The 26,484-nt window shown below is 35.7% G+C and overlaps 1 protein-coding gene across 10 annotated transcripts in view; it reads right to left on the bottom strand.

Annotated features, from left to right (window-relative positions):
* The window catches only part of INVS (inversin), a 121,125-nt gene that overhangs the window by 55,625 nt on the left and 39,016 nt on the right, over window positions 1-26,484 (bottom strand). For 2 of the 10 annotated variants that reach the window (XM_032478079.1, XM_032478077.1), the window contains exon 3: window positions 2,739-2,799. The exons of 7 other annotated variants lie outside the window; for them this stretch is intronic. In XM_032478079.1, coding sequence (XP_032333970.1) covers window positions 2,739-2,799 — 61 coding nt within the window. Of the gene's footprint in view, window positions 1-2,738; window positions 2,800-26,484 lie in introns of those variants that run through there. One more of the 10 variants, XM_014559747.2, reaches the window with a different exon arrangement.

Here is a 26,484-nt window from a genome sequence, read left to right as displayed (position 1 = left end):
AAAAATACTTACAATTCTACAACTCTATCAATTGTCTTATTTTTTCATGCTTCCTTCCAACCACTTTCTATATGCATACAGTTTACTTAGTGTCTGGTCAATATTTCACTGTGTTAAGGCAAGATAGTTTATTTAACTATTCTATTACTGCCTGCAGTATTTTCTTTATAGCATATGCTACAATGAACATGATTTTTCATAGTTTTTTTTCCATGGAATAAATTATCAGGAACCAAATTACTGGGTCAAAAGAGTTTGTATATTTTATGGTTTTTGGTGTATTTTCCAAATCGCTATCTAGTAACAACAATGTATGAATGTATTAGTTGCAGCACAATCTGACCTGTATAGCACATATTATTTATATTTAAAGTATAACAACTTTGTGAAATAAACAGAGATTTTATACCTCAAATTATAGGTGAGGGAAGTGAGATTCAAAAGGGTTAAATGTTTTGTTCAAAGTCCTCTGGTTAATTAGGAAAAGGTGATTAGGTTTCTTGATGAGAGCTATTTATAGGTACAACTTAGGTAGAAGCAGCTTCCTCAAAGTTTGGGTCCCAGACTTTTATGGTCACATAAACACCAACCCAGAAGTCCCTGTAGGCCACTCACTTGTAGGCAATGCTCTCCACATCAGTTAAACCCTTCAGTCTGGCAGAATCAACCCATTTGGAGAAAGAAGTTTAGCTACAAGCATTAGAGCAATACATTGTGGGGATTCAGGTCAACCGTTACAGAGTATGTCTGTGTGAGCTTTGAAACTCTCGAAAAATAGTTCTTTCGAGCTCTTTCCTGGGATCTAGTTCCATATTTCCAATTCTGGTTGGATCCTTCATTATGCTGGGTACCAGAGATATTTCAAAATTAACATGAACAAACTGCATTGCATGATCAAGTTCTCTGCCTACTTCATGCCTATTTCCTCTCCCTACTCGAAGCAGAGTGGCAGGTAGGGTTTCCTGTCTTTTTCATTTTCTGAGACCCTCTACATCCTTAATGTTGTTGGAAATGTGACCTTTAAGTATTATAATTATAATGGACTAATGTTCTACTATCAAGGGCTATCACTATTAGTAAGGAAGTCATTTGCTAACTGAGCAGGTGCCCCACTGTGATGAATGTGAGGATCTAAGGCAAAGGGGATTAGCTAGAGTAACAGTGAGGTGTAGAAGGATGAATAAGACTTGTCTGCTTGCCTACAGGGGCAGAGACAGGATTTAACTCAGCTCCATGGTTGGGACAGGGATAAGGAAGAACACAGCTAGCAAAAGGGCTGGTAAGATGCACAAACTTGGAACTGACTGAAAACAAATGGATGCAGCTCAGTTATTTCCTTTCAGAGAGGCTTACCTTGACCACGCTAAGTAGAACCTATTCTGTTCTCCTTTATTGTAGTACTCTTTCATTTCCTTCACAGTACTCTCTCCAGTTTGTAGTTACATATATATTTGTTCATTTCCCTTCACTGAGATCTCCCTCAAAGGCAGTTAGCATCATAAAGGCAGAGATTATGTTTTATTGACCACTGTGCTCGGCGTGGTTCCCAGCACAGAATTAGGTGCTTAATAAAAATTACTTGAAGAATTGAGTGAATAAGAGGAAATAAAATATCTACCTTACATTTTTGTTTTTATTTAAAAATACTTATTTATAGTTGCTAAATTAGATCACAACAGTTAAGAATCTTAATTCTCAAATATCTGGTATTTGGTTACTCTTACTTTTGAATGTTTCATTTATCTAAGTTTCATTCATAGTGGACATCATTTATCTGGATTTTCTCATTTCACCCAAAGCCAGTTTTTGAGAAGGTGCTAAAATTTCCTCAAGAGGGCACCCTGCTCTAAATCTCTTGCCATCTTTTCTTTGAAAAAAGGAAATAAAAAATTCCTGGAAAAACAAATCTATGTGATACTTCATACAAAAAAAAATAAGGTTTGACCTTTCTGAGCATAACATTTCAAATATTACAGAATAATTCATCATGACCTTTTAAAGATATTCAATCAGATAATCATTGTGATTTTGAGATCTAGAGGAAGAGGGAAGGAGAAGAAGGAAACTAGAAATATGTTATAGACACAGTGCTTGGTATATTTAAATTTTACATCATTCTGGGGATTCTACCTACACAAAACATGATACATCTCAGTAATAATTACTCATTCATTCAACAAACATACATTGAGCCTTGTTATAAAGTAGGCAATAGTGAAATGTTTGCACTTTACTTATTAGAAAGGTCTTTCACATAGATTTCATCTTTGCTCCTCAGAGGTACCGTGGAAATTTCTTACATATTAAATAAAGTATCTTCCTATGCCTCTATTTCCTCATCGGTAAAATAGTCATAACAATAGCACCCAAGATTACTGTGCAATATGAAATGATAAAGATAATATTTGTAAAGCACCTTAGAACAGTACACGAAGCAAATGCTCTGTGTTTGTTAATTTTATTACGAGCAGTTTTCCAATGTGGAGGAGGCAACAAAACATATATGGTCAAGTGGAAAGAAGAATGGCCCATGACAGAGTGCATGGAGATAGAAAGATCTGACTGAACACAGTATACAGAGTTCAGCTAGTGATTAAGGAGAGAATCAAGGATAGGGATAGGAAAAAGTAAAGAGCTGGAATGTTATAAATCACGGTTTTTCTGATTTTTTTTTTTTTACACTGAGAAAGATACCTAGACCTACAGAAGATGGTGATAAAGTACCAAAAAGAACATACCCAATGGGAATTTAGCTGGTACCCTGGGGAGGGGTCAGCTGCATGATCAGGCCAGCTTCTCCTATTCCAAAGGACAGAGACACATCAGATATCATGTATGAATGCTGGGACTAGAAACAATATAATCCATTTAGACCATGGTCAACCTCCTCGGTCTCATGAACAACCATTTACTAAATGCCCAGTGTATGGAAAATCATTTCTGAGAATGAACAAGGGGACAGACAACTCTTAGAGCTAAAATCAGGAGCGTATTTCTAGCATCATTGGAAAAGAGGAAAATACTAGTTTGAGGCAGCAAGCTAATCTGATAACCCCCTGAAGACTGTATGACCCTGGGGACCCACATTATAGGCTGTTTTGATTTCCATAAAGCCCCTTCAATACAAAAGAAAACCAACAAAATGTCTAAACATTCCTCACTATTGCTTGAAATTAGTACTTCTTAAGTTTTCAGGTTTATTTTTATTTTTATCTTTTAATGGCAGTATTGGGGATTGAACCCAGGACCTTGTGCATGCTAAGCATGCCCTCTACCACTAAGTTATACCCATCTGTTTGAGCAGGCAGATAGCTAGATATGAGCAGAGAAAGGGGGACACAGACCAAATGGCAGGAATTGGGCAGAAAGGAGGGGCACAAGCCAAATGCAGGAAACCACACATCATGTAAGCAGCAGGGGTCCCTGGGCAGAGAACGAAAAGCAGGAACCTTTGGGCTGATAAGAGATCATGCTTCTTGGGGTGACAAGTGGCCTGGGGAAGAACAAAGAAAGGTGAGAAAAGGCAGGAATTTCCAGTGTCTGAATGTAACCTTTTGCTCATTATGCCCTCATTTCAATAAAATTAGCTTTGCAGATCAGAAGTACCCATCATGCACCGACGCCATGACACTTCTGATCCAGACTAAATAAGGACAAAAATCCCTCCTCCCTTTGGGAAGGTGGAGTTGGGATGATAATCAGGAAATATGACCCCAAGTCCTTCCTTCCTCAATGAATATTCCGCCCATTCATTTTTACACCCTATGTAACTAACTTGCCAAAGAAACACAGGGCAGCCGCTCACCTGAGCCTGCAGGCTCTCCCCTTGAGAGTGTACTATCCATCCTTTAATAAATCCTTACTTTATCTTTTTTAACCACTATGTCTTATCTCTGAATTCTTTCTGGGACAGGTCAAGAACCTGGAACACCAGTTGCATCTATAGGCAACACATCCACCTGGGTTTATTCTTATAACATAAATACTTTTGGAAGGATTTGGAAGTTAATAATTCAGTAACATCTCTTAGGGACACACAGAACCTGATCCAGAGGTGGTCTATTTTGGATCTGCTTTTTAAATTTCTGACTGCATAGGAAATAGTATAAGAGTAAAACAGATAACAGATCAAAAGAGTGCATATTCTTAAGAAAACTCTGGTGGTAAGTGAACAGAAGTGAGAGCTAAAGGAACAAAAAAGTCCTGATTTCATTACTAAAAGTACATTAACTCTTATACGATGAGGTGTATTATGCCACTGAAATGTGAAAATATTTTCTAACGTCTTAGAAACATGGAATAAGATGTTGTTTTCTGGTTTTTGGTTTTTTGTTGTTGTTGCTGATGTTACTAGGTACTCATAATCCTCATCTTCATCTTCCTGTAATTATTAGCACCAAGAGCTTTTCTTGTTTGTAATGTAAATGATTATGACATTTGGATTTTCCCCAAATACATGAAAAGGAGTGCAATATCTGAAAGGGTAAAAGAGAATGGAAAAGCTCTCTGACCTGAAGAACAGCACTTGAAATGAATCTAGGAAGCAAATCAACTCAAAATGCCACTTTTAAGCTCATATTTTTGTCTGTGCAATTCTCTAAGATGAACTTCTTTTTTAAGGAAGAGTCATTTAATCTTAATAACAATGATATGGAAGTTTTGTGTGAAATACTTTGATTTTTTTTTTTTTTGCCCGCGTTCCAATACTTTGATATTTTGCTTTAGATTTTTTTCATTTTTAAGAAATAAAATGTAACACATGTGGTTAATACTCCCTTTGGGCCCTCCCCCAGTTCTATTACCTTCTCTCCCTCTTTGGAGTCTACTATCCTGAACTTGGTAGTTATCATTCCAATGAATGTTTTAATACATTTTATTTCTTACAAATACATGGATCCATAAGCGACACAGTATTATTTTACATGTTTTCAATTTTTATATAAGCAGCCCTACATGAATCACTCGCCACCTTTTACTCAAAGCAATATTTTTGGGATATATTCAAGTTGCTTTGGTTTATACATTTTCATTGGAGAAAGCCGTATGAAAATATAACCTTTATTCTCAAAGGGAATATTTAGCATGTTTCTCATTTTTCATTGTTACAAACAATATTGTAATGAATTTTTTTGAGCACACCTTCTCATAAATGTGCTAGTTTCTGAAGCTGCTGGGCTGAGATTGTTCTCACAAGTAATTACTCCCAACTTACATTCCCACCAGTAATGTCTGAGAACTCTTGTTTCCCTACATCCTCTCCACACTTGGTTTTGTCAGACTTGCTAACTTTTGCCAACATAATGGGTATACAATTGTGTTTTGCCAGGGATTTAAGTTTCATTTCCCTTATTGAGGTGGAATGTCTTTGTTTGTTTATTGGCTATTTGTTTCCTTTTCTGTGAAGAGCTTTTCTGTGTTGTTTACTCATTTCCCAACTGAGCTATTTGTCTTCTTCTTACTGATCTGCAGGAGTTATTTACATATTCTGGATACTAAGTCTTGGCTTGTTTTGCAAGTATTTTCTCTCCTTGTGTGGCTTTTCTTTTTGCTTTGTTTACACTCTTCCACTAGGAATTAATTCATGATCTGAATGATGATACTGTTAGCTGTCTTAGCATTAGATTTCTTCATATATTTTGTTTGCCAGCTCATCTTAAAGAGAAGACTGTTTGCTGCTATTTTTTGTTTGTTTTGTTTTTCCCTTTTTCTCTTTGCTCACCCTTATAGTTGCTAACACCCTGCTCCTGGTCCATTATAAGAATCTGTTCTTGTAATGATCTTCTGCAGCCCCGTGTCTAGTGATTCTAGGGGTATCGCAGTTACTGTCACTGAGCCAGTGGGTAGCTTCCTGGTCCTGAGGCTTTACCTTTGTCCTGCTCCTGCCACTTCTTTAAAACAGCTTCCTCTAAAGCTGTAGTTTCAAATTAAAACAAAGAATCCCCGAAATTCTAAGTATTTTCTTGGCTCTATTGGGAATATGACTACTTTTCACTGTCTCAATGGGAAAAAAAAAAGAGAGTATCTTCTTTACTAGACACATTTTTCCAAAACCAATACTTTGGGATCTACATGTTTCCTGATTAATCTCTTGGCATTCTTAGTTCTGTCTGTGTCCTCAGCACCTATATTTACTCTCATAGTTGTTGGGGAGAAAACAACTGTTCACCAAGTATTCACTGTATTTTTTGTTAGTTTATAGGTTTGTGTATAATTTTGTCCTGGAAATATGATAACTATATGTATAACAGCACAAATAAATGTAAAGCAGGCATTCAGCCATATTTCATTCTGAATCCTAACCATATCATATACCAAAAGATACATTATTTAAAACTGAAATGAAAATAATAGAAACATGATTTGTTATTATTAATTTTAATGATATCCATATGATTATATATTTATAAACTCTCAAAGCATTTACAATATTAATTTTTTAAAAAAAGCACTATCCTTAGGAAGTATATAGGTCATAGATATCAATAATCTCATTATACCAAACTTTCCTGTAATGGCTGCAGACACAAATGAGTCTTAGAAATACCACAACGGTGTTGGGAGAGGTAGACCGCCATGGGCCCTGAGTGTCCCTGCATGTTCTTACTAGGTATGCCAAGAATGCAAAGCTTTGACTTCTCTTTACTTGGGCCATTTCTCAGAGTTGGGTTTGTAGCAAGCAATCTTGAGGGACATTAATGTCCTCTAGGACATTAGACAAAGAGCAGTCTTGCTGACTACTTACTAAAGTCTGGAGATGCCCCCAATTTAGCAGTCCTCAGATGCCATGTAAACACAGTGTGTGCTCAGTGTCCATCTGGGTTCTCTGCATTGCCTCCTGGTTCGTGGGGGCAAGGTTAACTGATTGAAAAATGCAAGTGCACATGTTCTTTGCTGTGCCATCAGTAAGAAAACTTTTTTTTTTTTGGCTCTGATGATAGTCTTTTGTCTTCTGCCAGTACCCATTAGCTTGTAATAAGTTAGCATATACAAAGAAAAAAGTAGGGTATACTAAATCCATGATCTGACAGTACAGGAAATGAGGAGGGGATGCTGACAGAGATACAGTTTTCTTGAAGAGTAAGGACAAGGGCCCTGCAGGTCAGGTTCGGAGATGAGAAGATTCCATGTGATCACACCCAAATGATGGGCAAGCTGGGGGCAGTAAGGGACCCCACTAGCCTATCTGTTAATGACTGAATGATGAGGAGTAGGATTAAAACAAACTGCCCAGTTGGTGCCATGATCTTTGCTCACCTTCCTCTGGGCAAGCAGAGGAAGGGATGATAGCATGACAATGGAGCAGCAAGCTGAACAGCAATGCGGTTGTGGCTGCTGAGCCAAGGAATCTCCAAAGTGGAAATAAATGGTGAGAGCAATGGGGACCTTGCTATTTAACAAAGAACTTTCAGTGGACTGGAAACATTAGAGGTTCCTTTGGTTGAGACACGAGTGAGCAGCTGCTCAAAAGTGAAAATGAATGCAAAGCCTTGCCTAATAGCAAAGAGTCAACTCTCCATGTGCCTGATCCCTGCTGTAGCCTGCTTTGTCTGGCAATGAAGACAAAGCACTGGGTGTAGAGGTGGCCACTGTCTGAAGCAAAGTTGCTGGCTTAATGGTGCCCTCGAGGTTCCCCTGAGTGCCTTGGCTTGGTTTACTGATGATTTGGCTAAGTTAAAACCTGATGTTGTCCATTGGGAGGCAATCCAACCACAACTGGCAGGCAGTCCAACCTCAGTGCCAACTCTGGAAGACTGACTGTGGTAAGGGCAGGTCAGTGGGCTGAAGTGAAAGCCATAATCCTTACCTTAGACAATATTCTTAAATTTAGGACATGTTTTTTCTAACTCATGGGATGTTGGCAATATTCCAGTCACCTGATCTAGCCACTTGGAAGACTACAGATTAAAGACACCCCTCTTTGGGGCTACAAACTATGGAAACAAACTGTGGCCGCCAATTGAATAGTCTGGGTCAGTCATGTAAATCCCACAGTAAGGGCCTGTTCTCTTATGTGACCAACTGGAATCAGGTTGCTGAATAAGCCTGCATTGCCCAGGTCATTGGCCATTTGCCCCCTGGATCCATTACCATACTAAACATGGCAATGAATCCATCACCATAGGCTGGGCTCAAAGTAAAAGGTATGTGTTTGATGTGAAAGTTACCACTGCATACCACACTTGTTTGTTCTTCTTAGTTGGCCTAATTTTTTTATGATGAAGGAAGCCACATTAACAGGGCATTGCCCCTGCCCATTCTAGGGGAGGACTTTTGACCAACCCTTCTCTGGGCCACCGTATGCCTCACCATTGCAGACATTTTTTAGGTTACAGTGTTTCAGGTTACTGTCTTATTAGCCTACACCAGCCACAGCACTGAGGCCCTTGAAAATACGGTGTTTTATATATTTGGGTTTCCATACCATCTGACTATGATGTGTCTTTTGTCACAAAGACCCTCCAAAAATGGGCCAAGAGTTAAGGTATTTGATGGACATTCTATGCCCCCTACTGTCCTCCGGAATCTGAAATAAGAGCCAGCAAGGCCTCCTTGAAAATAAACTCAAAAAGATGTCTGACTCTACCACAGTTACCTCATCCTGGTTCATATACCGAAGTGAGGTAGTTTGGTTACTGAATATGGCCACCCTCAGAAAGAGTTCATCTCCTCTTGGCAGCTGCCTGGGAAATAATCAGGACAAAAGGAGCAGGGGATCATTGAAAATTTGGGATTCTGCTCTGTCCATTTCTGGTTATGATGCTTCTTTCTTTCCCCTAAGAGTAATTCCAGGCTGGGCTTCTTTGTCTACCCTCTGGGTGGCAGCCCAGTCAAAAGGGAGCTCAGAGATTCAAACTTAATTCTGGTTCAGCCACCTGGATTTGTTTGTCAGTTGACATGGTCCTAGATCATAAATACCCATAATGACCACTTGATTGAGTACACTGCTCCCAAAGTCCTCCTGTAATGCCCATGTAGGCCCAGGTAGGAGATATAATGGGTCTTTGTAAATCTGTCCTATATGCACCTACCCTTCTAGATGAAAGGTATGGGTGCAAATAGGAGATGATTGGAGAAAGGGTAAAAAGTTCTAGCTATTAGGATGGAACACACTGATTTTTGTGGCCAAGGAGGGAATTCAACAACTTGAGCACCTGGGAAGGTCCTACTGCATAGCACAGGTAACTACAGTCAATATCTTGTATTAGCCTGTAATGAAAAAGGGTATGTATACCTGAATCACTATGCTGCACCGCGGAAACTAACACAGCATTGTAAATCAACTATACTTCAAAGAAAAATTTGCATTGCTTTCCCCAGTCACAGATATTCTAAATGGAAATAAGAGGACAGATTGTGCAATATGGAAGAGGACTCCTGAATGGGTACAGAATGGAGACTGGTGTCAACAACTCAAAAGATAGAAGAAAAAATTGGATTAGGGATGAAGATTTTGAGTTCTGGTTTTTGGTTTTTTTTAAACATGTGGAGTCTGGGGTGTCTAAGGGAAATCTATATAGAGATGTCTAGCAAAAAGAAAACCAGAAAAGAATATATATATGGATCTGAAGATTGGAGGAGATGGCTAGATTCAAGACACAGGGTTATGAATCATCTATATTAATAGCTGTTTCAACTGTTTTCTCCAAAGACATAATTTCTGGCATAACAACATTGCAAATCAACTATACTTCAATTTAAAAAAAGCTGCATTGCTTTTCCCAGTCATAGACATTTTCCTTCTTTCTTTAAATTTCTGATTTCAAACCTAAATACTATATTTTACAGCTAACATCTCTAACTACTCAACAACTATGATGGTGACCACATCATTAACCTGCCATCTTAAGCAAGTCTGAAAAAAATTTAAAAAAAAAAAAAGGTATTTGACAATTCTCTAAGCAAAAGCTAAGAATGGTACTTCAAAGACAAAATAGGAGCTCTATTTGTTGTTTTTCAAGTTTAAGATGTTTGTCCATCTGGCAGAGCAGCTAGACAATACATTCATTAGCCAAGAACATCTCTCTGGCTTGAGACAGATTCTGGCTCTCAAAGAGGATTGAACTGAAGGGAAGGAAACATCTTTAGTTGCTCTGTGGCTGAACTCTTCTAATACTTCTCTTCAATGCCTCCTTCAAGCCTTGGCTCCATCCACTAACTTGGTTTCCATAGGAATAGACAGAACTATCAAGTGGCACATAGTCAAACAGCACAACAGAAAGAGAAAATGTTACCGTCAAAAAAAAAAAAAGTAGACAGACTTCTCTCTGAGAAAAGAAACTATGGAAAACTATTGACTCTGAGACTTCCTTACCCAATGCCGGATTTTTCATGTGCTTTTCCTGTCTGATATAGCCTAGTTTTTAAGATTATTATGAAAATTAATCCATTCAGTGGAGAACATTTCATATAAAAAATAAATATTAAAAAGTTATAAAGTGCTGTGATGCTTATTTCCACAAGTATAATTCTGTTGTGCTTGTGAGTTGCCCTCATTTATTCAGAGTGGTGCTTTAAGTTGGCACAATCTTTTGGGATGATTATGAAATGTATTTTGTTTCCCATAATTGATATTTTATTTATAGGAAAACATTTCATCTCTTTAAAAATTAAAAAAAAATTTATTGAAGTATAGTTGATTTACAATATTGTGTTAATTTCTGGTGTACAGCAGAGTGATTCAGATATATATATATATATATATATCTACACACACACATATACTTTTTCATATTCTTTTCCATTATTTCATCTTAAATCAGTAATTCTCAAACTCTAGCATGCATCAGGATCTCTGGCGGGCTGGAAAATGCAGATTGCTAAGGCATTCCCTTTAGATATTTTCATTCACTAGCTCTGGTGTGGGGTCCAAGAATTTACATTTCAAACAAGTTTCTGGGAGATGCTGGTGCTGCTAGGTCCAAGAGTTCACATTTTGAGAATCATTGTTTAAACAAAGAACCTATGAGTTCTCAATCCAAAGAGCTTAAAACACACACACACACACACACACACACACACACACACACACACAAAAGCCTGTTCCGCCCCCAATCAATGAAATCAGAATTTCTGAGACTTTGAAATTAATATTTCCTAAATGCGTCTGCAGTTGATTCGAAAATGGTATCAAGATTGAGACATGCTGACCTAATTCAGTGACTCATTCAACATTCAACAGTTATTTACTATGTAATTACTCTGAATCAGACACTATGCTAAGGGTTTTGGAAGCTTTAAAAACAATTAAAATACAAATGTACACTCATTATGCGCTACAGTGCAGTACAGGCAAGGAGGGGTAAGTGCATAAAAAACACAAAAATACACCAGGCAGGTTGCATGAGGATGAACTTTCAGCCCTTTGTGGTGAGGGGAAAAGGTTAGATCAGGAAAGACTCCATGAGGAAGACGGCAGTTGAGCTGGGTCTTGATTTGGGATCACCAATATTTTAGCACCTCTCCATGTCACCATTTTCCTGCCCCCTCCCCATTTCATTATTACGGACAACAGATATTTCCTAAATTTCATGTAAAGTGCTATACAAAGATAGCCTTGAGTCTTATCCCCACCTATTCCAATCAGTTTGCACCTGTAAGTTCCGCCTCCTAAATTTTTGACATTAGTGAAGTTATATATATCAAGTCTCTAGGCATCCACTCTTTACCTGGCCCAGTTATTCCCACACTATCCCTCACTTTGGCCATTACAGTTAGTGAAGCCATTTGCAAATGTTACTGACTACTGTAATACAATGAATGAGATCAGCCCTATGTAAGGACCAGCGGTCAGAACTCTGAAGAGGAGTCTAACCTAGCCTTGAGGGGCCAGTAAAGGCTTCTTGGAGAAAACAGTGCCTGTGCTGCCTTTAAAGCCAGGTGAAATGGGAAGGAAGCTGACTGTACAAGGGCATTGTGAGTGGAGAATGAGGGCAAGGAAGAGGTGATTCGAATAAAAGCTTTAAATAGTACATCTGAGGGTAGAGTAGAACGGGAGACACACAAAGCTGAAGCCAAAAAGGTAAGCAAGGGCTAGGTGATGAAATTTGCCAGACTAACAAGTCTGAACTTTTTCCTTAGAGTTTCTGAAGCAGTACTGAAGGATTCAAGTAAGGCAGTGACATGAGAGGGTCTCAGCCAGCTCATCCTTGCATCTGAAGGCAAGTCACTGATTTTCTCCCAGCCTCAGTTTCCTCCCACAAGAAAAATAAGGAGGTTGGATTATGATCTAAAGGCTCATCCAGCTGAATGTTCATTGACTCTATGATTCTAAGACACAGAAGACTCAGTCTTTATAACTACTTCAAAATTAAACTTTTTTATTACAGCTGGCTCAACAATAACCTAGATTTCTAATGATTTCCATTTTTCCTAACCACAGGGTAATCGTTTTTGAGTCTATTTCCTTTCTCCTGATACAAAAATTCATTTTTCTAACATAATGAGGTTCAAGCTTTATGGGAGCCAGAAATGCTACCTCATGGGGAGGCAGCATGGTATAATTAAATGAGACAGTATTTTGGAACCAATCAGATCTGAGTACTTCATTGGCTATATTAACTGCAAGCATGTTACTTCCCAAAGCCTCAGATTTCCCATTGGTTAAAAAAAACCTATAGTGACTGGTTCACAGAAAGGGCTCAATAATTGCTAGTTTCTTTCTCAGAGACCATGATGGTTCTCTTCTCATCATAAAAGCAGTCTTTGCAAACAAAACATTTTTTATTTGACCATGTTTGTTTCAGAGACCAAAAAAATTGGAAAGTATTTGCTCCTAGTGTTCTCACTGATGTCTGTTATAATCTGCCTGGCCTATTCTCCTCACTGACCCTGACAAGGCTTCTGAGTTTCATGGCAAGCCGTTACTTAAAAAAATCATGTTTTAATATTAAATTCAGAAGCTAAATCCAAACAAATCTTGTTTACCATCTGGTTCCAAGCAGCCCAAGTCTTGTGGTAGGCTCCATCTTTAGTTTTCCAACAATGTACCTTACTTTTATTGATCCTAACATGCAGTTAAAAAAAAATCAATTCATCTACTCAGCTAAGATATGTGCCTTTGGGGAAACTGTTTCAAGCAACTGATTGAATCCATTTGTTGGCTTCTTTGCTTTAGTTCCATACTATGGATGGGATTTCTTAGACAGTGAAGAGGACAAATGGCAAATAAATGTGTAAATAAATTCAATTAAACTCAGAAACCCTTAATGAACCCCATGCGGGCTATGCATTAAAGGTTTCAATTAAATGTTGAGCACTAACTAGTAATGTGACTTGGTAACTACTACCCACTTTCAGAATGGTAGCCAAGGTCCTCATAGTGGTGATGCTTGAATTCAAACATGAATCTTCTAGTCTCAAATCTAGCCATCTTTAAAAAATCAAGTCACAAACCACCTCCATGTACAAATCAATCCCCGAACCCTGTACTGCTCCTCAGCTTTCTTTCACTGTTCTAGGACCTTTTCTCTTTGAAGCTAAGGAGGCAACTGAGTTGGTTAAAAAAAAAAAAAAAAAAAAAAAAAAAAATCCTACAGTTTGGTAGTTACACTGGGGAAGAAGGATTTGCAGATCAAAGGCTATTTTTAGTTGTGCCATTTGGTAACTCATCCTAGGGTAGGTGTCCTGTTTGCCACAGCTATGTTTTTATTCTAATCTAACAGTTCTAAATTCATCACAATTCTCAAATCAACATTTCAGTATCTCCCTCAAGCTCACTGTGAACCAATGAGAAATAAACAAACAAAATAAAACGAACTTTAGAAAGTCATTCAAAAATTATGAATTATATATTTTACCTGTATTGAAAAATTTGGAAAATTATTGAAAATTGGGAAAATAAGAAAAAAGATCACCTACAATTCCATTACCCTAAGCCTAACATAAGCTTTGTTGGCATTTTGGTACAATCTCTACCATTCCTTTTTAGCTTTTTTGTTTAACGTGAGAGGTGATTTTTATAGTTTCCATCAGACTATACATCTAATTTCATATCTGGAATAAGCAGTGATTTTAAGAATAGCTTTTACTATAATAATAACTGACCCAGGTGGGAAGTGGTCAGGCGATGTTAACACTAGTGGGTGAAAGTTTGAGGAGTAACAGGATATTTACGCAGTTTTAACTTAGCTCTCCATAAAATACTTATTAATCACAAAAGGAAAAAAAAGTAAGGTTACAGTGGAGCAATCTGACAGGTGTCAATTTATCCAAATGATTAAAGTTAACATCACCAGTAAGAGTACAAATGACATCATGTGCTTTCTGATATGGTGCACTAAGAACACAACATCACTCCTATGGTATTCTCACCAAAAAAGCATAACCTGAATTATGAGGAAACATCAAACAAATCCAAAATTAAAGACAATATAGCTAGCCTATACTCTTAGAAAATAATGTCTGAGGAAAGACTGAGGATCTTTTGAAGATTAATGAAGACTAAAAAGACATCATAATTGAATGAAATGCCCAATCCTGGATGTTCTTTTATATAGATGACATTGTTGGGACAGTTGGCAAAATCTAAATAAGGTTTATGGATTGGATAATAGTATTTACGTTAATTGCCTGATTTTAATAATTGACCTGTGGTTATATAAGAGAATGCTTTTTTTTTTTTTTTTTGAGAATGTCCTTTTACTTTATTTTTTTTAAATAGGAAATACGCCCTAAACATTTGGGTGCAAAGGAACATCACATCTGCAACTTACTCCAGATGGTTCGGAAGACAATGTCTCATGCTCACATATACTGAGAGAGAAGGATAGAAGGATGAAGTACACACATTTGGGGAATCTGGCTGAAGGGCATATCAGAATTCTTTGCATTATTCTTGCAACTTTTCTGTAAATGTGAAATTACGTCAAAATACAAAGTTAGAAGAAAAAAGAAAAAGCTTAACTTTTATTATAAATGTAATAACATATTCATTAAAGATTTCAAAAATAGAGAAAAATATAAAGAAGAAAACAATGAGCAGCCTGCATCTGACAAACCTGAAGAAACCACGGCTTACATTTTGATATACTTTCTTCCTATCTCTTACCTACAGGGAATGTTTCTTATCCTCAGATTACATTTAAATTTTGAAAAGTTCCATAATCACACCTTAGTTAATATTCACAATATCCCTGTTGTGAAAGCCAGAAGGAGACCCAAATTCAAAAAGATTAAACTATGAGTTTATTTTAGGAAGACTATTAGTTTATATCATAACAAAAAAATAATTTCACTAAGTAACCAGTTGACTATAATTCACAAACTGGCTGAGATTTAGTTTCCTATAAAATGATAAGTTTGGAGATGATTTCTAGGATTCTTTCTAACAGTAAAATGCTACAATTTTAACCTCTTCTATTATCACCAACATTTTATTTTTGTACACAGAAACTGTAGTGCCTAGCACAGTGCCTTATGTACAGTAGGCACTAAATAAGTATTTTCTGAATGAATAACAAATGCATTACAAATTATAAAATGGATAGTTATATTACAGAGGTTATGAAGATAAAATCATACATAAAAGTACTTTGTAAAGTATAACATAATTATAATTGATTGTTATTACTGATGATTTGGAATAGAAACAATATAAAACAAATTGTTCATTCTGAAATAGAGATTAAAAAGTTAAGATACGCCACCTTTTTTAAAAAAAAGAGATATCACCTTTTTGTAGGAATCTAAGAAATTTACTATGAAGTTTATTTCTATATTACTCTTGTTTCGAGTATAATTCACCTTATTCTCATCAATAACCAATTTAACTGACTGTTTACAGACAGATGGAGAGACAAATGACAAATTAGTACTCCCCAGGTTTGTGGCATGGACATAAAAAGTGAATTTATTTTTCAAATACCTTTTATAGCCACAGCCTTGCAAGTAGAAGATATCTTATCTGGTTTACTATTGATCCAAATGACAAGGGCTGAGCATCAGATTAAGGATATGTCAGAAACCTGAAAGAAGGCTACCAACAGATGCAGCAGGATGGTAGCGTCTTTCAAAATGATCTATTAAGGCTACAGTGTTTATAAAGGCAGTTGAGAAAACACAGCACAATATACAGGGTTGCATCAAGTAACCAGCACAGCACCCATAAAAACCTCTGATACTTAATGTGAACCCCACACACCATTTATAGTACCTGTTTATTTCCAGCAATAAAAACTATTTACAGATTTTTTATGCTAAAACAAAAGACACAGGGCTTTTTCTTCACCCTATATCCCTTTCCTATTATCACAGTTTCCTTCTCAACAAATGCTAGTATTTCTAAGAGATAATCTGCTTTAAGACAATGGGAGATACTATCTAATTTAAATTGACTGCCAATCAGAAAGATCAAGCGCAATTCAAGAATTTAATTCTAAGATATCTTCTTTGGTGATAGTGAAATATGCTTAACTAACTATGGTAATGACTAAAAAAATACCATGCCAAAATGGAGTCCTGAAAAGTAAAAATTCTGACTGTTTCTTATTTATAGTACAATATTTAGTGGGGAAAAAAAAAAAAAACAACAACAACATCTTGGGGATAAAATACCAAGCATGCTAAAAAAAAAATATATATATATATATAAACAAAAGAAGAAACCTGATCAGAGGTGGGAAAACCCGTCTTTTGTGATCACCTTGGGATTAGCACTTCTTTAAGGGAAGATCCATTACTTTCTAGACTAGGATGAACTGAAGAATTTTGTGAGAATCATGGGAATAGAAAAAGCTTCAGAAAATTCCCCTTTCAGATGGCTTTAGACAGACTTACACTGTTTTTTCAAAACCCAGAGTGCTCTAACAATTTCAAGGGACCAACATTTGACATTGTTATAGGCTAAAGGGATAGACAGCTACAGACTAAAACTATTTAAAACACCAGCAAACTACTTAACTTTTTAGTTTGCCTTCTTAGCTAGCATGTGACATTTCACAGCAATAATAAAATCTGTTTTTATTTACCATCAGCTTAAATAGTAGCAAATATAAATTTAAATAGATTCCCATTTAGCTCTAACTAGTTCCCTAAACATGAGCATATCGTTATCGATCATCAACTTTGTGAATGTAAGGCATTGTTTTTATTTTTATTTTTTTAATTTTAGGGGGGTAATTAGGTTTTTATTTATTTATTTATAATAGAGGTACTAGGGACTGAACCCAGGACCTCATGCATGCTAGGCATGTACTCTGCCACTGAGTTATACCTTCCCCTCAAGGCATTGTTTTTATTTTTATTTATTTATTTATTCTTTATCTATAATTTTTTTTATTGTGGTAAAATACATATAACATCAGTCTTGCCATTTTAACCATTTTAAGTGTACGATTCCATGGTATTAATTAGATTCACAATGTTGTGCAACCATTCCTACTATCTATTTCTAAAACTTTTCATCCCCCCCAAAACAGAAACTCTGTGCCCATTAAGCAATAATTCACCTCCCTCTCTGCAGAGCCCCTGGTAACCTCTGGTTTACTTACTGCCTCTATGATTTGCTTATTCTAGATATTTTATGTAAGTGGACCCCTACAATAATTGCTCATTTGTAACTGGCTTATTTTATCCTAACATAATGTATTCAAGGTTCAACCATGTTTCAGAATTTCATTCCTTCTAACAGCTAAATATAAGGCATTGTTTTTACATGTGATGAGTAAGACAACTTTCTGGGCCTCAGTTTCTTCAACTGTGAAATAAAGGAATTAAGTTAAGTTATAAACTAGTTTTTACCAAAGTGTTCTACATATCACCAGTTCTTTAAGATGCTATTAGTTTATGCTTTTTTAAAAAAGTATTGAGATCAAATGATTATTAAAAAATCCTGGATAAAAAAAATACACAGGTTTATTTACTGTGTGACTTTTCAGAGCCTTTAAGATGCTAATATGCACTGTGAATTTCCCAGAAGGAGTATGCAGTATTTCCCAAACTTACATGACCAGGTGACCCATTTTTCACACATTTCATGAGAATTCCGTCCCAAGGAAGAAGCTTTAGGGAAACGACATACATAATGATTTTCAAGGTCTTTTTAAGCTTTTCTAATTTTTACTTTTTTTAAATAAGATACACAGAGCAGCTTAATAACTACCCTTAGTTTTCTTGGATATATTATGCTTCAAAAAAAAAAACTCACAAAGTCAAGGAAAGAGTTACTTGAGATTATCATTATCAACAACAAAAATCAAGCTACTGGGTAAAGGATAATATAAAACATTGAGAATAAATGCCAGAAAATGTGGCAAGAAACAAAATTTCAAAAAAATCACCAAAAAAACCCCAAAATGCTTGAGGCAGAGATTCTTTCCAATGAAGCCTCCTTTCAATCTGCTTTATCAGAAGTAACCAATACGTTCTTCACAATGGCTCACCAAAGATGCTAAGCATCAAGTATATACTGCACTTTGTTTTAAACCTTAGAAGATAAATTTGTCTGTAAGTATGGTGAAGTAGCTATCTTACTATCCCAATATGCCTTGCCTTCACCCTCTTCAAGCCCATCACATTACTTTCATGTTCAAACTCCCAATCACATCCTTAACCCTCCTCTGCCAACGGATAAAAGATATTGCTCTGGTTAGAAGAGGTGGCAGTAAACAGGGTTGTAAAGCTCAGAGCTTCCAAGTGCAGTCATGCACATCTTAAGAGGATTTCTGGTAGCCCATAATAAATCTAGTTAGTCCAAGAAGACTAAATTTATGAATGACTCTTCTCAACAACAGAGCCAAGTTCAAGAATGACTCTGGTGACTTAATAGTGAAATAGTCAATGGAAAGGGCAAACTTTGGACATGCAGCAAGTTCTTTAATTCTGAAGGCCACCAAAATAAGTAAGCAATGTCTATGCATGCTACTGTATGAAACTGAAAGGTTTAAGCTGTAGACAAGTAATACAGGGAAAGAAAGGATGGGGTAAAAAGAGAAAGAAAGAAAGGAAGTAGAATAGGAAAGCAGAAAGAAAAGAATTAGGATTAGATAGAAAAGAAAGAAATTTGTATGACAGGAAATTAATTCATCTCTCATTCTCTTCTGTAATCAACTCTCTCAACGTTTCTCAAAAAAAAAATGCTATGGTCATTTCTGCTGTTCAGTCTTTGCTCATTCTATTCTCTGACTGAAACTCTATCACTCATTCCCATTCCTTGTCTAAGTTTGATCATTTCATTAAGGCTCACTTTAAATTTCAATTCCTCCATGTATTAGGATGTTCAGTACAGGAAATAGCTATATGAAGTATTTTAGGCAGGAAGGATTTTTAATACAAGGATTTATGTGTCTATAAAATAATCAAAAGGACTCTGGCTAGGCTTTAAGGAATGAGTCCCCAAACAATGCAAAGCTACCATTGTGACTTCAGTATTAAGTTCAACGCACATCTGTAGCTGCATCAGGGAACTCGGGGGGAAAAAGCTGCTGTAATAACTGCCTCTCAATACCTAGGAGGAAGAACACTAGAAACTAGAATGTTCCATAAAAGATTCCCCTGAAGATTGCTCCCACCTGAGAAGCACTTAACCGCCTGACTTTCTTATAAAGGAACCCTCAGCATACTGACACTGCCTTGTAAGAAAAATACCCTCTTCAAGTATAAGCCGATTCTCCTTATCTTGGGCCTAAGGCCCTTGTAGCTAGTATCACAGTGTATATCTCTAATATCTTCCTCCTCCAATCAAACCTAACTCAATTCCATTGGATAACTGTTCAAAGTATTAATAAATTGCTAATTATTAATGCCTTTGCAGACCACATCTTTCCAATTTAGTGTAAAAGAGTTTTTAAGTCCAAGACTTCCAAGGTAATTCTAGTATTCAGCCTTATATCTTGTGGGATGAAAAATTTTAAATCTGTTATAGAAATTTAAGCCTATAATCAGCATGTGGTTGAGATTTCTTTTTTCCTTTGCAGATAGAAAGAAGGATGAAAGGACTTGGGGGAAAGATAGACACAATTCTGTTATTTCTGAAATTACTCTCAAAGCTCCACCTAAGGTAAATTTGGTTTGTCCTTGGACTTGATTGGAAGTGACTCTCCACAGTGTTTCTACGTGCCTAGTTACTAGGACTATCTTTTCAAAGATATCTGAATAGTAAGTGGCCTTAGAAACTAGAGGCAGTATCTCCCTGCAGGTTAGAGGATGAATCTGTTTGCTGACCAGGATAATAAATATAATGTCCTACCTGGGGGCAAAGGTTGGACAGGTTTGCTCACATTCCTGATGTAAGATTTCTAAGTTCAGGTTTCCTCAGGTGTGACACAGTCCCACCACCTGTGCAGCAGCTACCTGGACCTGCTTCTGCACCACCCCATAGGACTCAGGGGCAAGGAGAATCAAGGCTGCCTGCTGTACCATGAATAATAAACTTTCTAAATAATTTTGGTCTTATGGTCTCTTTATCAACTGAATCTATGTGGCAAACCAACCTAACAGCTGCAACAGTTTGACTATTTGACAGTATTGTCCTTTGAGTGTGTGCTCAAAAGACAGTATTTGACAAACGAGTAAGTGAGTGAGTAAAATCTGGCTGCAGCATGGAGAGTGATTTAAAGAGGAAGAAGACTTGAATCAGGAATACTGATAGGCTACTTCAGTTGTTTAGACATCATATTATTGTGGACTGGATTAGGATGATGGAATAGCAGAGATGGAAAAAAGAGTCAAAGAGGGAGAGACCTCAAATATGCTTATAGACTCCTCTAAAATACCCAGCTGACCCCTGAATTGCAAATGCACAGAAAGACTCCAAGAAGTCTGCAGAAACCAACAAACTGAAGGTTGAAAAAGCTGATCTGAGATTTCAGATCTACTACTCAACACAGAGGAGGTAGAATTTGGAGTTTGAGTTCCACCTAGTTTGAGAGCTTTTCACTGAAATCTCAGAGGAGCCATCTTAAAAGTACAGAATATGGACCAGGACTATGCACCAGGTCTAAGAGATTCAACTTAAGACTATGAGGGGAAAAAAAAAACTGAGTAAGTTCATTGTGACTAGCTAGTTTTAACTACCAAAAAACAAAAAATCAGCATTCTTTAGAGGAAGATAACAGAATGAAGAGTCTTTATAATGCACCATCTAAAATTCAGATATACAATAAAAAATTACTACACATGTAAAGAAACAGAAAAATAGGATTCGGTGCCAGAAAAAACAATACAAACAGGCCTCAAGATGACCCAAAGGTTGGAATTAGCACACAAGGATTTTAGAGCAGTTATTATAACACCTTAACAAAAAAGATGGTCATAATGAACAAATGAGGAAATCTCATCAGAGAAAATGAAACTATAAAAAGAACCAGGTAGATTCCAGAACTGGAAAGTACAACATTTGAAATGTAAAAATCACTGCATGGACTTAATAGCAGATAGATAATAAAAGAAAGGGCCAGTTAATTTCAACATAGATCAATAGAAATTATCTAATTTGAAGAATAAAAGCAAAAGATTTAAAAATAATCAAAAGTTTTAACGACCTATAGGACAATGTAGAAAAATCTAACATATATGTAATTGTAGTCCTAGGAGGAGAAGAGAGAATGGGACAGATTTTTGAGGAATAATGACTGAAATTTGGTAAAAAAAAAAAAAATCAATTTTTAGATCCAAGAATCACAGTGAACTCCAAATATAATTAATACAACTGAAAAATACCTCTAGGCACATAAGAGACAAACTACTGAAAACCAAAGCTAAAAAGAAAATATTGAAAGAAACCAGAAAATCAACAACAACCATTACACACATGGGAATGATAGGAATGATGGCGGATCAGAAACAGTGGAGGCCAGAAGATAATGGAAAGACACATTTAATTTATGTTTTGTGAGTAATACAATATTCCGACATAATAAGTAAAGGATGCATATTGTAAATTCCAGAGCAACCTCTTAAAAATAACACATGGGTATAGCTAAAAAATCCAAAAGAGGAACTAAAGTGAAACATTAAAAAACATTTGATTTTTTAAAATAAGAAAAGACCAAAATGCAACCATACCAAAAATTCACTATGAGTAAATGGACTAACATTCCAACTAAAATGCAGATATTGTCAGACTAAATTTAAAAAAGCAAGACTGAATTTATTCTGTCTACAAGAAATACACTTTAAATATAAAGACACACAGACATAGGAAACAAACTTATGGTTACCAAAGGAAAAGGAGCTAAAGAGATAAATTAGGATTTTGGGATTAACAGATACAAATTACTATTATAAAATAGATAAAAAGCAAGGTCCTACTGTTCAGCAGAAGGAACTACATTCAATATCTTGTAATAACCTATAATGAAAAAGAATATGAAAATAATATATATATAGCTGAATCACTGTGCTGTACACTAGCAACTAACACAACATTGTAAATCAGCTAGACTTCAATTAAAAAATAAATTAAAAAATATAAAGACACAGATAGATTGGAAGTAATAAGGTGGAAAAACATATTCCTGAAACAATAATCATATGAAAGTTGTAGTGGTTACATTAGTGTCTAATAATAATTCATGTTATTAGATAATAAGATATTTCCATAGTTTCAAAGTGCCTCCCTATGAAATGTTTGTTCATTACAAAGAAGAAAGAGTACCTCTACAGTGGAGAAAATAAAACACTACCTTAATCAAGTAAGCAAGTTATCATCAGCAGGAATAGGAAAAATCAAAATTGTGTAACACCTGATAGGATTCAATGAGAAGAACACATCATTTTCATGGTATCTCTGCCAATATGAATAACATAAATCTAATTATGAGAATAATACTAACAAACCAAAATTGAAGGACATTACAGAAAATGCCTAGTCTGTAATCTTCAAATATGTCAAAACCATTACATCTGAGGAAAAATTAGGAATTTTTCCAGATGGAGAGTTAAAAGATTTGATAACTAAATGCAATGTGTGATTCTGAACTTAATCCTTGTGGATATTATTGGGATAATGATGGAGTCTGAGGGTCAGATGGTAATATTGTATCAATGTCAATTTTGATAGTCATATTGTATAATGTGGAGGAATGTCATTGTTTCTAAAAAATACACACTAAAAAAATTTGGAAATGGTGAGGCATCAGGTCTGCAACTCACTCTCAAGTGGTTCAGGAAAAAACAGCTGCTTGTACTGTACTTGCGATTTTTCTGAAAGTCTGACGTGTTTCCACAAAAAACTTATGAAAGTCGATTTGTACAAAAAGGATTTGAAACTACTATCAACCACATTTGCCTAACATATTTTATAGAACACTAAGCCAAACAATCACAGGATACAATTGCACATGAAATGGTTACAGAATAGAACATATTCTGGCCTAAAAAATGAGTCTCAATAAATTTGGAAAGACTGAAACCTTATAATACATTCATCACAACAGAGTAAAATTAGATATCAACAGTACCTATAGTATCAAAATATCTATAGAGAAGCCCAAAATATTTATAAATTATATAGTACTTTAAAAAACAATCCATGGATCAAGGAAGTTAGAGAACATTACAAACTTAAAGACAACAAAAATACAACATTATCAAAATTTGTGAACTATAACTAAAGCAGTGCTGAAATTTCATATCCTTAAATAATTACATTCATACATTTAAATAAATTATATGAACATAATTAATAATCATATATAATATATAAAATATATAGTAATATTTTATAATTTAACAATAATAATTATTACATAAAATCATTGAATCATCAAATCATTAAGACTGACCTCATTGAATACCACAGAATCATTACGATTCCAGGATAAACAGTTACAAAAAGATGAAAAAAAAAAAAAACCCAAAGTAAGTTAAAGTAAGAAAAGGGGAATTAAAAAAAAAGAATCAATAAAATACAAAAGTGACAAATAAAGAAAATGAGGAGAGCCAAAGTTGGTTCTTTGGAAAGACTAATAAAATTAATTAATGTCTAGGAAGACTGATCAAGGAAAAAGAAAAAAGAAATCCACAAATTACTAATATCATGTGTATTAATTTTCTACTGCTGCTGAAACAAATTATAATAAACTTAAGGGCTTAACATGACACAAATTTATTAGAGTACAGTTTTGTAGGTCTGAAGTCTAACAAGGGTTTTATTGGACTAAAGTCAAAGTGGAGGCGGGGCTACATTCCTTCTGGAGGTTCTAGGGGAGAAACTGTTATCCTGCCTCTTCCAGATTCTAGCGATTGTCCATTTTCCTTGGCATATGGTCCCCTTAAGCTGGCAATCACATTACTCCAACCTCAGTTTCTTTTTTTTTTTTTAATTAATTAAGTTTTTATTTGGGGGGGTAGGTAATTAGGTTTATTTATTTATTTTTTGCTTATTCATTTTTAATGGAGGCACTACTGGGGATTGATCCCAGGACCTTGCACATGCTAAGCATGCACTCTACTACTTGAGCTATAACCTCCCATCTCAACCTCAGTTTCTGTCATTACATATCCTTTGCTGATTGTTCTGTCTTCCTCTTTCCCTTATAAGGGACATTTTGATTATATTGGGCCCACCTGAATAACCCAGGATAATCTACCAATATCAAGAATCTTAACTATGTCTGCCAAGTTCCTTCTGCCAAGTAAGATAACACTTCACAAGTTCTAAGGATTAGGAAATGGACGTTTTTGGGGAGTCAATATTCTGCCTACCATACCAGTAATGAAAGAGGGACTATCACTACAGATCTCATAAACATTAAAAGGATAAAAGGGAAAAACAAGAGAACAACTGCATTCCAATAAATCTATCTGACTATTTAAATGAAATGGACAAATCATTGAAAAACACAACCTACCAAAATGGACACAAGAAGAAGTATAAAATCTTAAGAGCCTAAATCTGTTAAAGAAATTAGATTCGGTATTCAAAAAAACCTTCCCACCAAAAATAGGAAGGATAAAACCTTTCTATAAGTGGCTTTATTGGTAAATTCTATGGAAAAATTTAAAGAAGAAATAATATCAATCTTACTCAAGTCTTTCAATTACAGTGGAGTATGAAACTGTTACCAATTTATTTTATGAAGTCTGCATAATCCTGACGAAACCTGACAAAGACGTTACTAGAAAACTAAACTATGGTTCAATATTTCTTGAACTAACACTGCTGAAACTGAGCAATATATAAAAAGCATAATACTTCATGACCAAGGAGGACTTAATCCCAGGAATGCAAGGTTGGGTTCACATTTAAAACTCCATTAATAAGAAGATGGTTCTTTGGAATACTAGACTGCCATCTTCTCAGTCTTCTGGCTTTCTGAATAAAGTTGCTATTCCTTGCCTCCCCCAAAAAACAAACAAACAAAAAACATTGATTGATGGAATGAGCAGAACTAATTAAATAAAGGAGAATGATCATCCCAGCAGATGTAGGAAAGGCATTTGACAATATTCAACACACACTCAGTATACATTCTCAGCAAACTAGATCAAAAGAAATTTCCTCAATCAGTGTAGCAGTTATCAATTATTTGCCTTGTAACTTCAAATCAACTCTTCTTCACCTTGTTTTATGATACTGGAGCTAGACCTTGAAATCATTTCTCTTTTGCCAGCTGCCACAAAATTTGACTGTATCAGTAGATGGTGCAGCAGGAACACTGTGAATTTCCATCTGGAATCATTCCCTTTCAGACTGAAGAACTCCCCTTAGTATTTCTTACAATGTAGGTTTGGTTTAGTTTTTGTTTGTCCTTAATTTTATTAAGGAAAGACAATTTTACTATATATAGAATTCTAGGTTCATGGTTCCCCACTCCTCCCCTCAGCGTTTTAAAGCTACCATTCTACTGTCTTCTTGGGTCTACTGTTTCTGAGAAGCATGCAGTCATTTGCATTTATGTTTATCACGTTGGATTGTGTCTTTTTCTCTGGCTGCTTTCAAGATTTTCTCTTTATCTTTGGTTTGCAGCAGTTTGACTATGGCATTTCTAGGTAAGATTTTCTGTGTGTTTATCTTTTGGGGTCATTAAGCCTCTTGAATCTTTAAATTTATGTCTTTTTACCAAGTTTGGGCAATTTTTGGCCATCATTTTCTCAATTATTTTTCTGCCCCATTTCCTCTCCCCTCACCTTCTAATAATCTCATTACAAGTATGTTAGATCTTTCAATACTTTCCCACAAGTCAGTTAGACACTTTTTTTCCCTTTAACACATTCCTCTCTTTTTTTTAGGTTGCATAATTTAAATACATCTATCCTCAAGTCCATTGACTCTTTTGTTACCTTCAAGCTATCAATAAGCTCTTCCAGTGAAATTTTTATTTATATATCATGTTTTTCAGTTCCAGGATTTCCATTTAGTTCTTTTTTATGGCTATTTTCTGTGATACATTCTATTTGTTTTTTCATTATGAGCATATTTTTCTTTGCATCCTTGAGCAGAGTTAAAATAGCTGCTTAAAAATCCTCACCTGCTAATTACAACATCTGGGTCACCTTGGGTTGTTCTCCAAGATTTCCCTTTCTGTTGAGTACGGATCACAGTTC

Source organism: Camelus ferus, chromosome 4 (genome assembly GCF_009834535.1).
Source record: "Camelus ferus isolate YT-003-E chromosome 4, BCGSAC_Cfer_1.0, whole genome shotgun sequence".
Taxonomy (NCBI): Eukaryota; Metazoa; Chordata; class Mammalia; order Artiodactyla; family Camelidae; genus Camelus; species Camelus ferus.
The sequence above is the reverse complement of the archived record's forward strand: the minus strand, read 5'-3'. Positions and strand labels throughout refer to the sequence as shown.